We start from the raw sequence: 17917 nt of genomic DNA on the forward strand, positions 1-17917 counted from the left end.
GGCTCCTGGACAAACTTTGGACCCGTGCTGTAGCCTTGTTTACAGTCTTGTCTCTGGCCCCATTTCCTTTTGCTCCTGGCAGGACTCCCTGGACAGACCCTGGACCCAGTTCGTCACTTTGCCACATCTGATGCTGTGGATGGACCTGGTTACAATACCTGGTTTTACAGTCGTTCGTGCCCTATGCAACTGAATCTCACTGGTGAGGACGCAGCCTGTGCTGGGGCCATCCTCGTCTCCTGGCTTGCCTCTCGCTAGGGAGCAGATGGCCCTTGCTGCTCCCTGGCAGCACTATGAATATAGCTCCACCCTTGCTTGATGGCCAAATGGTGTTTAAAAACTGGCTTAGCTGGAAAAGTATTCAGAATATGAATGCTTTTCCTTAACTCTGTCTTTATAGAGGCAGGAACAAAATAGATCTGCTTCCAAAGATGGAGGCCTCAAAAGTGTGTGACTGAATTAGGTTAGCCTTCTTTCTGCAGGAAAGTGGATCATTTTTCTTCATTCTGTGATTTTTTTTAAAATGCATGTTTTTCCTGTGTGGAAACTGGTAGTTCTGCGGTTTGTTTGCAAGTGACTGCAAAGCTGTGGCATGCAGCTCTGTTCCTGCTGGAGAGTGTGCCGAGTGATGATCCAGAGTTCAGAGGGAACATCCAAAGAGCTCTGATATTGTTCTCAGAAGTGTTGGGTTTTTTCCTCTTTCTCTTTTATTTGAAAGGACCAAAGTTTTGCAGAGTTACATTGACAGGAGATAGAATTCTGCTTTTCAGCTGTGTTTTGTATGAAGTGACTTATTCCCTACAGTTTCCTGCTTTGCTTGCTCCAGGCTTCCAGGCTTATTGTCTGGAGAATCAGGTCTTAAAATGCCTTGCTGAGCTACACTTTTTATATATATATTTAAATTGTACAGACTGTAAATGGGACACTTTACATATGGACTTGTCTTGATATGACTTGATGACATTAAATTTAAAAGCTTCAAGGTAAACTGGTGCCTAGTGATGCTCATCATCAGCATTTCAGAGGCTCCACAGAGACCTAAAGACATAAAGTGTCATCTTTAAATTGCTGGTTAAATTCAGTAATGGTTTGCTCAAGTGAGCATCTAATTTCTTCAAAAAGGGAAGCTGGTGTCTCCTAGCAGACATTTTTGATTGCAAAAGCTCAGTAATTACTGAGCTTTGGTAGTCTCTGTTGACAGTGGATAATGACAAGCTGAAGTGCTTCTAGTGATGGGCCTCTCTAACTTGCAGCTTCTTTGTATGTTTGTATTCCTGTCTCTGTCCAGCTTTAAGTGTGTGTGGTTTTAAAGTTGCCTGCCAAGATGCACATTCCTGGCAAAAAGCAATACGCTGGTGTCAAAAATTTGCTCGTCCAAGAAGTAGCAGCGCAGTGGTCTCGTAAAATACAAATGCAGTGATAATGTAAAATAGGTTAGAGCAGTGTGAAGTGGGGATTAAAGAATCTAGATACTGCAGCCATCCCATCATCTCCTACAGAGCTGTTGATCTCTTCATTGCTTTGAGGGTGAGGCAAGATGTTGGGCGCAATGAGGAGTCTGCTGCCTGTGTTTTGTTCTGCCTCTGCAGCTGTAATCAGACAGAGCTTTAAACGCTTCTAATTCAGGACTATCTAAACTTCCTAAAGCTGGAGGAGAGAAAATAGAGGGTTTTATTAGCCGATGCTTCAGTTTCAACATGTAGATGATGCAGTGTAGCATATGTTTTGAAAGGAGGGGATACTGCAACTAGAAAACGGAGTTAAGGGATAAAACAATGCCTGTTCTAATTTTTTGCTCTTTTAGAGATGGCCAGAAATCCAGTTTCTGTTTTGCTGGATAGTTGCTAGTGTAATCAACCCAAGGCAAAGGCAAAAATGTCTCCTGGCCTTTGCTAGAAAAGCTTTGGCTTGGTGATAAAATATGAGGCTGACATATATTGGTCTGACAGCTACTCTGACTTCTGTAGCCAGATCTTGAGTTACCTCTCCATCAGCACTGATTCCAGCTTCAAGAAGCATCATGTTAGGGAACTAATAAGGGCTAAATCAATAGTTACTGCTTTTGAGGGTAGTTCCCTTTATACACTTTTTTTCTGCATGCAACTGAAGAGGGACGATAGAAGGCAGTGCAGGTGCTTGTTTGCCCATGGCAAGTCCCAGGGAATCACACTAAAGAGGTTGGAAAATTCATAATAACTTTAATCAGCCTGTCATTTTTCAGTGAGCAGACTGCTTGTTTAAGCCTGGTTGGGTAAGAAAATAAGACCTTGGGAAAGGGTGTTCATGATAGCTAGTAATTATGTCATCTCCTCCTCTTCCCTTCAAAGATACAGGAGCTGGCATTAAGTACTGGTTCACCCGGAACTGTGATAGGTTGTGCACTAGTAAAAGAGGCAGCTGAAGAGGGAGCTTTCTTCAGACAATGTAGAGGAACGAGGCCAGGCTCTCCAGATGGCCAGGACTAGGTAAAAGGGAGGGCCTTGGACTGAGGAGGTGCATTCTGGGCTCTTGCCTTCTGGTTTGTTGTACTTGTTGGCCCACATTGTACATGCTAATCCTGATCTCTGCTCCTCTGCCCAGCTGCATGGGGTCTTGTTTTTACAGAAAAGAGTACAGAGCTAAAGTATATATCATTATGGTAAGATGTAGCTTCCATCAAATACAAGTTATTTTCCAGAAATAATGCTTCATTCTTCCTGCTACCCAGTGAAGAAGGAGGATGAACACTTGACTGATGAATCTATGGCAGGAGCCTACAACCCCCCTTCTTTAATTCACATTAAGAGTAACAAAGAGATGATGGATCTCACAGTACAGGAAGCGAGTTTTTTCTCATAGAGACCTTTTTTGTTTGTTTTTGGTTTTTGTTTTAGCAATGAAAGGAACCCTAAACTGAACCACCAATTAAAACCAGGTACCTTAGGGTGTTCTGTTATGTCTGTCGCCTGGTATCTAATTTTGATAATACCACTTGAAGTACAGATAAGATGCTGGTTACCCATAAAACAATGATGCAATACCAATTTACTGACTGTCAAATACAAATGTGATGTAACAGATGACCTGCTGCTAGGTGAAGCTTTCTGGACGTGTGCTGCAGCCAGGAGAGGGCTGATGGAAGTCACTTTTAAGTTCTCTCTTGCTGCTCTTTGGACCTTTTGTGGAGAAAGAACAACCTTGAGTGAACATTTTCTGCCCCACCCCACAGGGAAGGCTGCCATGTTTGGCAATGCACCTGGGGATGGATACATACAGCATGAGGGAGGGCACATGAAAAAGGAGGCTGATTTTACTCCATCGTGAAATTTTAACACTCCTTAGCAGCTTGCCAGCCAGGTGGGATTATACTACCAGATGTCCTGGCAGAAATGTGTGCGGCTCTGTGAGATCATAAATCCAAACAACATATGGCAACCCCGCCTGTATAATACTACTGTTAGCAATGCAGAATTTCAGTGTGGAAAGCTCTGGTGACGGGCAGGATTAGCAAGGACAAAACCTTCGCAGACTTCAGTCTAAAGCCTTAGGTACATAATAGCTGCTGATAGCAGTGGTACGTCAATGGCGAAAGGAGGCGTATGGTGATGCCTGTGCTTTATCAGCAGCAATAAGCCTCGTTTGCTTGCAGTTGTCTTCTCCCATCATGTCTTGGCCTTTCAGTAGGCAGAGTTGTAGTGCAGAAACTGAGAGGCTGATCCCTCTGTTGGTGTGTATGAAAGCACTGAGGGGGTGTTGACAAAGACCTGCTAAACTCAAGGCCTGAGTGCCCAGAGCAGTGCTGTGTGGCAGTTCAGAGTTGGCTTGTGGTTTGTCTGGAGTGTCAGTGGAGCTCTGTTGTCTTCATCTTGGTAAATTCTTGTCTAACAGGAAGAACAGGGATGGTGGAGGCCTGGGGTGGAAGTTTGTGTCCAGTTTGTCTTTCTGTGTTTCTTTTGTCATGTTTCCTAAATGGAATACTGACTGAACCTCTTCCTTTAGTCTGCACATTAAATATAAATGCATGTATCCATTCATAGGATCATTTCCTCACTACACTATGCAAAGAACTGGAAAAAAATAAGCTGTTGTGTTTTTTCCTTCATGGAAAAGGTCCACACTGGCATCCTGTAGCAAAGAAATAATTTGTTTGGTGAGGACTTAAAGTGGGTCCACCAAAGGCATTGGGAGTATGCTTGTGTCAGTGGGTATGGTTCTCCCATGCTATATGTTGACACCAAACTATCAGCTAACCCGACTGACACTGTGGCAGACAGAAATTTAAAGCAAATGGAGGAGAATATGCTATTCCCTATTTTATTCTGTTGTTTCTAGAAAAAATTAAGTTCCTATGAAGTGTGAACATGAGCAAGTCAGCTCCCTGACTCTTTAAAGAATAGTATGAGAATGAATAGCCAGAGGAAAAGAACAAATGGGGACTTTAGCGGGCTAATTAGCTTTGCAAATTTCAGTTAAAGTTAAATGACCAGAAGGGGGAAGATCTAAAAATAAATAATGTTAAGTGCTTTCTTTGCAGATTAATCTTGCTACCCAAGTGTGAAATCTTCCCCCTTCCTCCCATGCATTCCTCAAATTTTAAAGTTCCATACCACAGAATTTCAGGTGGTTCATTGCTGGCTACATGAGTCATTCTGAGCTCGTGCTGGTTTTGTCCTTGAGAGTAGAAATACACACTAAAGGTATTTAAGTTGTTCACTCTTGTATTGATTTTTAATCAACACTGTAATACATTGGAAAGCATTGTGCAGAGTGCTTGTCATCATTCAGCTCTTCTGGAATATAGGTATGCCAAGACCAGTGTTTGATGCTCTTGGGAAGCTTCATTCATGTAGTCTTCAAGTTTGTGCTAAGTCAACTAGCTTCCTTATATATGTAATAAAGCTGTTCAGAACTGGCTTATATTGGTATGATATTAGCAGTTAAAATCCCTCTGCTGTGGAGTAAGAGAGAAGGAGCTGATGCTTAGATGATGTGTTGTGTCCACATGTGCAGACAGAGCAAAGCATTGCATGTTCAGGACACGGCAGAACCAGGAGCCGACGGAGGGTCTGCAAGTCCCATTGCGCTGCCATAGCAATGTGGCACGGTTCTGCTCTGCAGATGTAAAGCTGGCTTTAAATTTGTCAATTACTTAGTTCTGAAATCTTTTGTCTATGCTACATGAAAAAGGAATTGAACTTGCATATTCATGTTATTAGCTCAAATGATATGTTGGAAATGGGAAAGTTGTGATTCATTACTCTAGAGGTGCCAAATGCTGATGCCCTAAAACCTGTCATACTTTCCTTTGGTGGCTTGTGTTGCCTGCATGATCCAATGCTTTCTGTTTACATACCTGTGATTATTCCAGTTTAAGCCTTACTTTCACATATCTCTGAAGCTAAAGCAGTATGTTCTCTAGTTAAGTAGCAGGGTGAGCTTTCTTCATTTAAGTAAAAAAATTACATAGGGGAAAACACTGGTTGCACAAAATGTAAATGCAGTGTACACATGTACAAAGAAATGAACAGCCTACCAAACTTTTTGGAAATCTTTCTTTCATTGCTGTTATGCTTCACAAGCTCTCCAAAACGTATAATGAGTAACAAAGACCTCTCCCTGCTGTGTCTGTATTTTTGTTCACTGCTTTACATGGTATTTTCAGATGTGTACATAGAAAATGAAGCTGATTTTCAAAGTGTTGTCCCTGATGACGGGGTGTTTATTCTACTACTTATATCCTGTTGTCTGAGGTAAATTTCACCCGAGGCTAGCATCTGCTCACTAATTTGTCACCTTTTCTTTTTCATGGCCTTAAGCTGTTCTGACACCAGAGGCCTTGCAAGCTTCATCTTGGGAAGCACCAGCAGCAGTACAAAATGCAAGGAAAACAATGTGAACTGAAGCTTAGTGAAAAGAGTTGTGTTAGTGGCTGGACGACAGCCATCCTTGATGACATAAATTTAGTGGCATGTGTAACTGCAAAGAACAAAGGAGTTAATCGGCAACAATACTGTATATAAGAAATGTTACTATGTGTAAATACATATTAAAGCTCTTGCCATAAGCTTGTGATAGAGAGTCAGTGTGCTGTGGTTTAGTGTCCTAATATTCCTTTTGGAAGAACTTTTATTATTCATTTAAGGTTCGTTTCTGGGTTGTTAAGTGGCAGGGAAACTGGGAAGCACATCCGTCAGTCAAATAGTTGCCCTGGTTGAAGACGCTTGCAGCTTTTTACAAAGAAAATATCATCCAGATGATGAATAAAACCAACTCCTCACATAAATGAAGCACAACAGCAAATGATATTGTTTTGCTTCAGTTCTCTATTTTTTAAGTTACAGTATGATATGGAAAGGCAGCTCTTTTTGTCTCAACTTTACGGAACTTATTAAAGAAGTGGCTGTCTTTTTTTAGTATTCATTGGAAGGATACAGCTTATGTTTTGCCTTTAAGGTGCTTCATTCTAGCTTTGGTGCCCCTTCACTGCAGAGAATTACAGAGAACTGGCACTGCAGAAGTGAACAGGGAACTCTTCCATGTATCCTGTGTTCTCCTGTATTGCCCAGGCCTGCTGCTCTGTACCTTTAACCTGGGGTTTTCATCCAGCAGTCAGACTGGAGGCTTTTTTCCAGAGATGGAAGAAAATAGGCTAGTAGGAACAGACCACTGCCTAGATTCACAACATGACATGGTCCTGTGACACATGCAATGTTTTTGCAATACTGTGGCTAATGCATGTGCTTTCCTTTTTACATGGGTTTGGGCGAACTTTAGTATGCACTTAGCTATGTGGGACTCTGTTTGCAAATATGAGAGTGCCAATCCTTTTGCTTGAAGTCCCTTCAAATCCTCACTCCTTCCATTGTCAGTGTGCTGACAAGGGTTATCTCAGACACATGCAGGAGGCTGGCCTGGGGGCCTGCTGTTGTTGTTCTTGAGGGTAGGGCCCAAAGCAGCCTCCTGCAGACAGCAGAGGAGGTGGGTGTGCACATGTGTGTGCGGGTGTGCGTACGCCAAGAAACTGAGCTCCAGTTTCCTCTGGAAAAGGTGGACACAGCATTTTACTCCTCTCAGTCCCCTTTTGGGTTATCTTTGTCATTTATAATGTAATTTTCACACTTACTTTTAGTTTTCAGCCTTTCTCTGTTGAACTGTTCATCCATTTTAATTGGCTAAATCAGGAGACTTGTAGCTGATTAATGTTTCCCCTCTGCAGCTGGATCATCTAGAATATGCATAAACTTTTCCATGCCTCATTTACTTCCATTTCCTTTTCAGACAGACATGCACTGTTCCTGGACCTTCCTGTCTTTCCTCACCTGCTGTCAGTTTTTGTTGTACCTCTCGCTGGATGAATTGTTGTTCCAGCTGTGTATTTGCATTTCATGATTTTATTCCTGCAGCCAGAAATTGTGTATGAAACCTTCCTACATCAGCAGTAATGACAGCAATACTCATGTAACAGCTTTTGGCAGGTAGATTCTTACCTGAATTGTGTTAACAGTTTCAGTACTGCTGCTCCCTGCTGAAAGAGGGTGTTCAACAAACACATAAAAAGATTGACTTCCATAGATGGAATGTTTATGTTGAGGCGTGAAAGAAGATCACTATAATTTTTTTTCCCTTACATAAATGAAAAAACCACAACAAGTCAGACTGTTATGAAATAGCTCTTCCTACTCCATTCTGTACTGTACTTTATTCTATGGATGAAATAAAGGTCAGTTTTAATGTGCTGAGTCTATTATTCATCCCAAATGCCAATGGTTTTATTGTCATGATTTCCCTCTGTTCCAGGAGATCAAGATTAGCGATGATATACTATGATTAGAGATAGTTTAAATGATTAGAGGTCATTTACTGCTGGAAAATTGCATCTGGTGTCTTCTGAAATATGAGGACAACACAGTGCCTTGTTCTGCTTTATGCATTTACATAAAATATGATTGTCAACTGAAGTCTTCATGATACACTTTTCATAGTACAGGGTGTTAAAATTTGCACAGTGTCATACCAGGTTGCTGGGAGAAGTTCCTTCACATTGAAAAAAACAATACATTTGTAATTAAGTGGGGAATTAGTTTTTAGGCTTTGCATTCGCACTTCAATTCAAAAATGTGTTATTCTCTAAGACTGTGCGTAGCTATAACCAGCATTTGTGAAGCTGGTGCATTCACTAATCCCGTGGGAAAATGCCAAACTTGTCAGTTTTTATAAATTGCTGTCTTTATGACAGGAAACTGGGAGGGGAAGGGTCTTGTATCTGAATGGAACAGCAAGGACAAAATGGGGATGTAAGGACAGATGTGTGCCCAAGTCACTATTCTCCGTGGTGGAAGCAACTCCCAGAGCAGAGGTCTTGCTGAAAGATTGGATGCGAGCCATGAGAACTATAAGCATCCGGTAAATGTTTTGGCTGGGTGAAGAGAAGACCTCCTGGAGGACAATTAAAAACTAGGCAGGCTTTTTTTTTGCTTTGTTTTGTTTCTGTTCAATGCTCTCTAAACATAGCAACTATTTTTATGTATTTGATGGTGGTAATAAAAAGTATTCTTTACTTTTAACTGAACACGTCATCTGTTGAGAATTATTTGAGGATGAATGGCAAGCCATTGTCAACATGGCAGTAGTCAGAAATGAGGGTTCAGTCATGCTTGTAGCATCCAGCACACTCAGGCGAGATTGGGATTCCTGGATGGTCCCCACATGGTCCATCCCTAAGCAGCACAGACTGGCTTAAGAGCTCATAGTGCAGAATGTACCTCCTGGTCCAAGCCTGGCAGGCTGAAGACTGTGAGTAGGTGCCTAAACCTTAGCTTCCACCGAGGCTGTATTCACACTCACGGTTGACTTCATGATGTGTAATATCATTTAATATGACCAGGAGTATTATGGTGTGCGTCTGAAGGGCAGTAACTCATGCAAGCGTTTCCAATTGCTTTTGCTTGTTCTGTGAAGGTGATAGGTTAAAAGCCAAAAGTTTAAGCCCAGCAAAAAAATTTTTAACATGGTGCAAAAAAGCAGTGAAAATAAATAGTTTGTCTAAATACAATAGTTTTAAAATTCAAAATGCTATAGAATAGAATTTTTAAAATATTCTGAAGATTACAGTGTTTGTAGATTTTGGGTTATAGTTTTTGTTTTTTTCTTCTAGAAAGCAGCTCTGTTATAATCTATAATTGCACTGGCCAGAGCAAATACTTTGTTCTATGTGTTAAATATCTTGATGAAATGAGGAGGAGGAAGCTGGTTGATGGACACGACTGAGTCCTTTGGCAAGGCCTGTAAAGTTCAGATATTTCCTATGCAGCAGATGCTTTAGCTGAATGTTATGAATTGCTCTTGTAAAGTACACCTTCTAATCAATGTCTCTCTTCTCTTTCTGCCTACTCTTTTGCAGCAAGTGACAGGCAGAAGTTTTGGTGAGAAAGATTTTCGTTCTGGATTAGAAAACGGCATTCTTCTGTGTGAGTAAGTAACACTTATAGTTTTGAGCCTTGGATACAATCTTGACTAAAGCTGAAATGAACTTTGGGAAGTATGTGCGATTGTTGATTTCATTTTGTGAGTTTTGACATTGTGCACACTGGTATTTCACTGCAGCATCATTTCAGTGCCAAAGCTATTGTTATGGTGAGGACTGAAATGTGGCTTAAAGAAAACAGGTTTTGCAAGGTGCTTCCCTTGCTCCTCCCCAGCTCCTTAGCTGAATTACATAAAGTAAAAATGATGTTAGCTTTTTGGTTTCCTTTTAAAGATGTTAACCACAGACTGGCAAATGGTGTTCCACACCTGCCTGCAGACATCTCTGCTACAGTGAGGCGTTTTGGACCAACTCCAGGTTCGAGCACTGTCAAGAGTTAGCCATCTGAATACCATCAGTACTCAGCTGTTTTTATAGTTTCTGGAAAGGTTAGGCATCCTCTAAATTTTACCTAAAGGTGTATTTGAATGATGTGTTTTGTAATTTTTGGACAAGAAATGCAAGTTAGCTTTTTGCATGTTTCTCTCTGGTTTTAATAGCTAGTTTTTAGGCAGAGTCTTCCAACAGCATGTTGTGGGCTTAGATGCCAAAGCAAGTGACTTTTAAGAGCAATTTGTAATTGTGCCCTAATGCCTGTACTTCTTTGCTTCTTTGAAAATTCCCTGCCATGTGTCAGGAGTTTGGGATCTGAATTACCTGTATGGACTGATTTCTTTCCCTGGGCATGCAGTGTTGTCCCTGAAGTTGGTAAAAAGCTGTCTTTGCACACCAAAAGAATAAAGCTTGTGCAAAAATGAATGCATATTGAAATTTGTGAATGAGATCTCCTGAGATGTTTAGCTGGACCATTGCAACTATTGGTTAAGTTTTGTACTATGAAAGGTACTGGAACTTGTTGAGCTAATATCCTGTAACTCAGCTCTAGGTAGTTTACGATAGCTTTGAAACCTACCTGTTTAAATACTGTTGTATATCTCACTGGTGTCATTAATCAGACAGCTTGAACTTTAGCTGTTAAAGGAGAAAAAAACATAAAGGAAATTATATTATCTGGTTTGATTGTAGTTGCAAGTCTTTGCTGAGGAGTGTCTTTGGGAGGAGGGAAGTAGTTGTTATTGTTGATCAAAAGTTGTGTAACTCAGAAGGAGCATGTAGCTTACCTCTTTGTATTTAAAGGTTGCCTCTTGCACAAGATCTTTCTCCTGTGTGTGTTCAAGGGAAGTACTGTGTTCTGAGTCATTTCACAGTGCTCTTTAAATGTTAAGGTTGAACTGTGTTGGATGAAGAATAAGGGATATTTGTTTCGAGATTAGATTGTAATCGTATCTGCAAGTACGCAGAGGTAGTCTGATTTAAATGCTGTAAATCTTTAAGATGTAAAGCTTAACTAACTAATGTTTTGCTAATGAAATGCATAAATAATGTATTTCTTAAGAGGCTGTGAGCTCCAGTAATAAACAGGTCAAGGGACACCACTTGGTTATACTACTAAATTTCTCTGTGACCACCTGTGGATCAGTGCAAACTGATCTGAAGGAATCTGTCTCCTCAACCTCACATCTGAGAGGTTGTGATGTTTGTATTGCATCCTGCTCCTGGCAACTGTGGCTAGTGGATAAAACTCTCTAGGCTACAGAGCATTAACCAGAGAGCTACCAATTTAGCCTTCAAGTTTGGCTTTCTGATGATGAACAAATTACGAGGCCAACAATAAAAGCGTGCTCCTCACTGTTTCCAAGTTCACTGTAAAATAAAGAACTCAACAGAAGTTTGGGGTGTAGCACTGCAAGCTCTTAATGTAGCTTCAAAAAGTACAGGTTTCGGCAGGTGAAGCACTGATAGCTATTTTTTTTTTTATTTCTTACTCAGTGAAGAAGTGCTAGTGAAGCTGCCATGGGCAACATTGTCTCTGTAGACAGGAGTTTTCTGGTTTATCAGATACCTACCTGGGTACCTCATGAACAAAACCTAGTAGTGTTTGGGGTCTCTCTCAACCTCTTTCCAGTCTCTTGTGCTTTCATCACAGCTGACCTCAACAAGTAGATGACAATCTGATCTCAAAATCTCTGTTAAACTACTGAAGGCAAGAAAGAAATTACAGCTGTCTTGGGTTTCTGAAGATGGAAGAATTCATTGCCTTTGGTCTGGTTTATCTCATTTGTTGAAATTTTAGGGAGAAGCTAAACTTGCTTCAGTTTATCTCCACAGGGCAGTACTCACTGCTAGTGTCATTAACTGGCAACTCATAGCCAGACACTTGTGTAGGTGATATCCATGTGAGTGTGGAGTGGTGATTACTTCCACATGGCTGTTTCAGTGTTTTCCTTGTCTGTTATGTTTTGTGATGAGGACTGAAAGCAAACTCGGGACCTGAGGGATCCCAGCAGCTAGAGGACTGTAAACTTATGTCAGGAATGGGGATGCAGCCAGTATGCCCTAAGTCTCCCAAACATGTCTCAAGCTACCCTCTGACTTTGTAGGTGTTTTGCAGAAGGGAGGGGATGGGGGGAAGCTACCATGCCAGAGTCCATTCCCCAAACAGTCAGACAAGCCATGTGCAAAATGGCAGAGGGGAAATCTGTCTATGTCTAGAGCAGGATTGTTGGAGCTTTAGGCTCTGTAGTGCCAGACCTCCCTCCAGTTGATCCCACTGCCTATGGCCTACACATCCTGCAAACTCAGGCAGACATCACTACACCGGTTATAAACGATTCAATCACGTCTAGCAACTATCAATGTATTGTAATAAATTAAAACTAACACAACTGTGAGATATCAAAAGCTTGGACTCTTGGGAAGGACATGTGACGGACCACCAGCCTGACTAGTGGAGCAGCCCTGCACTCGTGTGCTAGACACAGGCACCCATGAGCCTCATGCCTGCCTCTCTGGTAGTGTTTACACTGTGCTGGCATCTTGATCTGGCCTCGCTATGACACTTTTGTAGCTTGCCACACTCAACTTGGGAGCTGGAGGAGCATATTTAAACAATGCAGGATGCCATAAAGGGGCAAGCTGACACATGAGAATAACACAAGCCCTTCCTTCTTTCTGGATATTTGAAAACCCACTTGTACGTTTGCCCTGACAGTGCTGGCTCTAATTGTTCACCCAGCTGTCCTGAGAAGCCAGTGACTATGACTTCTGTTTGCCTGAAATGAGTTAATGGCTTTTTAGCATAGCTGTCTGACATCAGTGCAGATGGTGATTTCAGTAAGGGACATCATAGCTAGGCAGAAGCAATTCTTGCTCTGTTCTTGCTTTGTGTGTTAAATTCTCATATGCAAAGACCGAGGAGTTTCCTGGCTATACTTCTGCATGGGTGGACAAATGTGCCCTCCTGGGGACATGGTGGAAAGCTATATGAGGCAGGAAATATTACTAGAAATCCCCAATTTCCGTTCCAGCACGTTTGGTTTTTTTTTTTTTTTTTTCTTGTTGCATAGTTTTAACATTTAGGTTTGACCCAGATATCATAAGAAGCTAGAGGATTAATCAGGAATAAATTAGATCTGGTAGTTGCAGTGTTCCTATTCTATGTATTCAGACGTTTGAATGAAGGCTGATTGCTAAAGAACTGCCTGCCCTACTGATTTGGGTAGTTCTGTTGCTTTTCTGAAACAGGAGATAAGGAGGTTGAAGTCGCTTTTATGTCTAACCGTGCAACAAATGCTATTAATAAGTTTAATAATTACTACATGAAGGCAAAAATGCGTATGTCTTCCTGCAACCTTGCCCAGTTGCTACTGCTCTAATATTCTTGCAAGTGTGTTTTTAAGGTGAGCAGCTCCTTTCTCCCTGCTGTCCACCTCCCCTTGCCCAGCGATTCCTTCTTTCAGATTGGGTAGTCAGCAGTTAGAGAGGTCTCTGTGGGGATATGAGACTTGGATAATCCACGTTATTTACTTGCTTTGATGGTGACTATCCAGGGTTGATATATATGCAATATATCAGTAAGGATTTCTGACCTGCAGCTGGGATCATAGCTTCTCTCAAGCTTTCTCTGGAATCAAGCAGTACCAGATAACCAGCCACCCTGAAAGTTTGTATTAGTGGTAATGAGAGTCTAATGTCAGGAATAGGACCAAACCATAAAGAAGAGTAACAACAACAGTTGGGACATGGGTCCTGGGCAAAGGACCTTAAACAACAAAATCAAACTGAATCTGGATTTAGATATCAGCAGAAATTATTTGGCTTTGCAGCAGAGTCCAACAGTGTCATGATTGTGTGTAATACCTTGGGTTCTGTATGTAGAACAGTTTAGCTGTGTGTCTGTTTTGTGTATGTATGTAAATCAATTTATAGCAGTAAATGCAGGCATAATGAATCTTTGATTTTTCTCAAGCATGGAATTTCTAATGAATATTTAACTGCACACCTTGAGAAGCCAGGGCATAAACATATAAAAGTGAAGGAGGAATAACTGTACATGGTTGAAGATGGATGTCACTTGCATATACAGTTCTGGATACCAATTTATGAGCATTTTCCCAAACTTTTATTTGTTTCTTAGAGACACTTATTTTATATATTAGCACATGGCGTTATGTAGCTTAGTAAGATGTGCAGAAACTATGCTTATTGTTTGAAACTAGGATTCTTTGACTCTGTAACCGTTTCCTTTTTTTTAAAAAGAGCAAATATGAAGGTATTTTGTTTTTAAATATTCTTGATAAAATTGTGGAAATTATGGAAAAAGTTTTACACTTTCTTGTGTAGGACAATATCTAGGAAAGGCAGTTCCCTTCAGCTGTGCGTGTTAGGAATACATGTTCTTAAAAAGTGCAAGAAAGTTTTTAGGTTTTACTTTTGAATAAAAAAAAAAAGTGAGACGTTAGTCATGCACATAGGCTATTTTAATAGTATTTAAAGGAAAAGTGAAGTGTGGTTTTAAAGCTGAGTGAATTGGATGTGGTTGTGATCAAGAATTACTTAATGGAATTTATAATTTACTCTGTCATGAGAATAATTTTCATCTATAAATAAAAAATCTCCTTAGCTTGTGTTCTTCATGTCACTGGTGATGAATGAGCTGCTTTTTCTCAGAGGGCAGAGTTTCTTTGGGCTTGCATCATGGTTATAGAGCATCTGACCAAGCTTTGGGCTGACATGAATGCTGTTTTCAGCAAGGGCTGGATATGTGCCAGATCAGTGCAAGTGTAATGCTATGGAATAGTAAAACTTTGTCTTCTGAGTCAATGGTACCACTAGGTATGGAAAACAGCCTTCATTGTATATATGGTATTTCAGTTGTTTGGCTGTTTAAGAATCACGTTGTTCTTGCAAGTTAATGTCATTTATGTAAAATTGGCATGCCACTTATTGAGTGGTAGGGGAAAACAAATACTCAGTCATCTTTGTAGATTGCAGGATTTTGCAGATGTGTTATTCTACTTGCCTGTCAGCGGTATAGGACTGGCATCAGTTCAGCACTTGGCTGCATAGTGTACGGTGTAGAGACTCTTGTCTTGCCAGATACCTCACTGGAGAAGTTAGTGGATGCCCAGCCCTTACGCTTAGTTAGGCTTTTGCTTGAACTTCCTATTCCTGGAAACTCAGAAGGTATTTGAGCTTCATAGGCATACTTAAAGTTTTGAATGTGACCCATGCCTTGAGGTGAGAAGGGATCGGTGTTCTCCTGCGGTTTTCAGGCTCTGCCTTGTAAAGCCAAAACATTGTCAGCATCATGGATTTGGCATGTCTCCAGTTCAGAGAGACGGGCCCCAAGGCTCGTTAAGCATTAAGATTTAGGTTCATGTGAGGACATTTCAAACAGTTTTATATGAATACAGAGTTTTTAATCTTTAAGTTTTATTGATGTGTTATAATGAAGAGCTATTTATTAGTATGGTTTAAGTGAGGGGTCAAAGGTAATGTAAACTGTAATGCTCAGCTGTGTGCATGAGAAGAGGAGAATAGCCATTGAGGGGCATGCCTGAGTACACCCAGAATGGCCTGTCTTTGTATTTATGTTAAAAAAAAAAAATGCATTTCAGCAGACTAAATAGTAGAGTTCTTTTCAGTGGAGCTTGGTAATTGACAGGGCAAGAGACTGTGGAACACTGACCCATTCAAACAGAGTATTGCTGAAGTGCGAAACAAGGTAATCCTGTGAGAGGTTTCATCTTTCCAAGAGTGAATGTTTAAGAAATCGTATTGGGCAATTATCCATGGCCATTGCTACTCAGTGTAAAACTATGTGTGAACTGTATATATAGGTGCATGGGATCAGTCATTGTGGCGGTAGGTTCTGTATAAATAGCTTGTCAAAGCGTTAACACAATCCTCCCTGTTGCATTTCTTGAGCTGTTTTGCAAGGGCTCTATCTTGTTCATATTTTCAGTCATTGGCAGAGCAAGACCCATGCTATCCTGTGTTTGGCATACTTGTTTTCTCACTCCTACGTATTTGCATAGTTCTTTATTCACCTTTTACTTATCAAACTGGACTGTGAGCCCTTTATAGGACAAAATCAGTTCTGTCCTGCACCTTGTTCATCTGATCCTAAATAAATAATGTCAGGGGCATCATTAGCAATCACTCAAGAATGTTTTCCCAAAAATATTTTTGTGACCTCAAGAACATATTTTGAAACTTCTTTATCATTTCCTTTGCAACAAAATATTTTGACTTTTAATTGTCTGCTGTTTCAATGTGATTTGTTAATCATTAAGACTAATAGTGGCTTTTTCTCTCTTTTTCAACTATTTGGGGGGCATTTTGGGGCTGCCACTAGAGCATGAGTTTAAAATATGTCGATACTGAAGCTGTTTAGGCTAATAATTTTCAAGTGCTGAAAGGCTGCTTGCTAGAATGTAAGTCTGTAAAACTTAATTTAAAAAGAGAAATGTCTCAGTGAAGGTTTACTGTGGATAGAATTTCCAGAGCTCTCAGATATGAAATGCCCTTTTACTTTAAGATCAGGTCATTAGTCAGCTTTTCTTTTAGGAATATGATCTGTTATTTGAGTAAAGAACTCTGTTGGATACCTATTCCTCCAGCCTGGATTGATTGGTGAACAAACATCACTTCAACCTTTCTTTTTTTCTGTTTCTGAAGCTTATTCTCTGAAAGCACTTCTCTTCCACTTCCTCTTAAAAACAAGGTCTTCTTGGAGGCTGGTTTTGGCAGCCGTCCTCTGAATATTTTCTTAACTGACGCTTTCTTGCAAGAATTTCATGGGCAGTTGTCTTGGTGCATTTCATTAGATCTTTTATCAGCTGTTGCCTGAAACGCCTTCTCTTCCTGGCAGAAGTTTTTTCAAATTCTTAGCTGGTGATAAACAACCCCAGGAAGGTCTAATAGGTTAGTCACACAGTGGCTAGGACTGATTTCAGCTTGTCTGTCCTGCTGTGGAGATACCTCCTTATCTCCTGGAATTCCAAACCTTGGGGACCACACCAGATAGAGCAATTGATTCTTCCCATACCCATCAGAGCTGTTTTTCATCAGGGGAAGGAAATGACCTAGCTTCTCCCCTTGGTGTGGAGCAGCTTTCCACTTCCATTGTGCCTGGTTGTTTCCATAAGGTGAGGCAGCTCTAAGGTTTTAGCTTCTATGCAGCATCTTAACATGCTTCATTTAACAGCTAACTACTGAAGAGTCCAAGCCAGCACCTGGCATGGGGGAAAGAGAGGATGTGCGTGTGGATGTTGGACCGAAGGTGGCCAGAGGACTTTGAGACGTGAAGAACAGAGGATTGTCGTGACTCAGGACAGGTGCCTAAAATGCCAAGGGTGGCAGGCAGAAATCCCAGCTGAGAGCCTGAAGGGTCTTGAGAATGGGTCAGGTGTGTGCATATAGAGACTTATTGTTTGTGGGTGGAGCCTGAACAGGTTTGGTTTTATCCTGCTTTGGGTTATTGTCTCTTGGGTGTTTGGTGGGATTGTTGGGGTTTTCTTGCCTTCATCATATTTCATTTGCATTATTTTAAGAACTATTTTACCTTTATTTCTTTTTGTCATGTCTTTGCTCCTTTTACTGTTAAAAAGTTCCTTGAGATTTCATTGCCATATGTCTCTTTTGGTCATGTCAGAGAAACACAGGTTGTATCAGGTACCAGAATAGCCTCAATAGGAGAAGTATTATAGCCTTTATGTTTCTGTTTGTTCTTTTTTTTCTTCCTGTGTCATTTAACTTCTTGCATAAGTAGCTGTTAATAATGGAAAATGTTTTCTGTTACAAACAAGCTCGCTGAAAACTAATTTTTAGTCTTCCCCTAAACTTGTTTTGCAAGTCATCTCCAAAATGCTGGTCGCCAAACCCCAGCTACCAAAAAGTTTGAGCTTGAGGAATGTACCTACATCCTCCTTTTGAAAACATTAGTGAAGGACATTGTTTTATGGTTTGTTTCAACCATTATTCCCTACTGTGTGGTGTAAGACCTTAAATTACCAGTGTCTTACTGGAGGGGAAAGAAAAAGGAGAAAATAATGGAAGATTTAAAATCAT

The 17917-nt window shown here is 40.7% G+C and overlaps 1 protein-coding gene across 1 annotated transcript in view; it reads left to right on the plus strand.

Moving 5' to 3' along the window:
• Window positions 1-9379: 9379 nt before the first annotated feature.
• LOC104465950 (LIM and calponin homology domains-containing protein 1-like) overlaps window positions 9380-17917 on the plus strand; it is a gene marked incomplete at both ends in the record, with an annotated part of 46112 nt that continues 37574 nt past the window's right edge. Inside the window, one exon of the mRNA XM_010079202.1 lies at window positions 9380-9450. Within this exon, the coding sequence (XP_010077504.1) occupies window positions 9380-9450 (71 nt within the window). The remainder of the gene's footprint in view (window positions 9451-17917) is intronic.

The sequence above is a fragment of the Pterocles gutturalis genome, unplaced genomic scaffold (genome assembly GCF_000699245.1).
Source record: "Pterocles gutturalis isolate BGI_N339 unplaced genomic scaffold, ASM69924v1 scaffold39758, whole genome shotgun sequence".
Lineage (NCBI taxonomy): Eukaryota > Metazoa > Chordata > Aves > Pterocliformes > Pteroclidae > Pterocles > Pterocles gutturalis.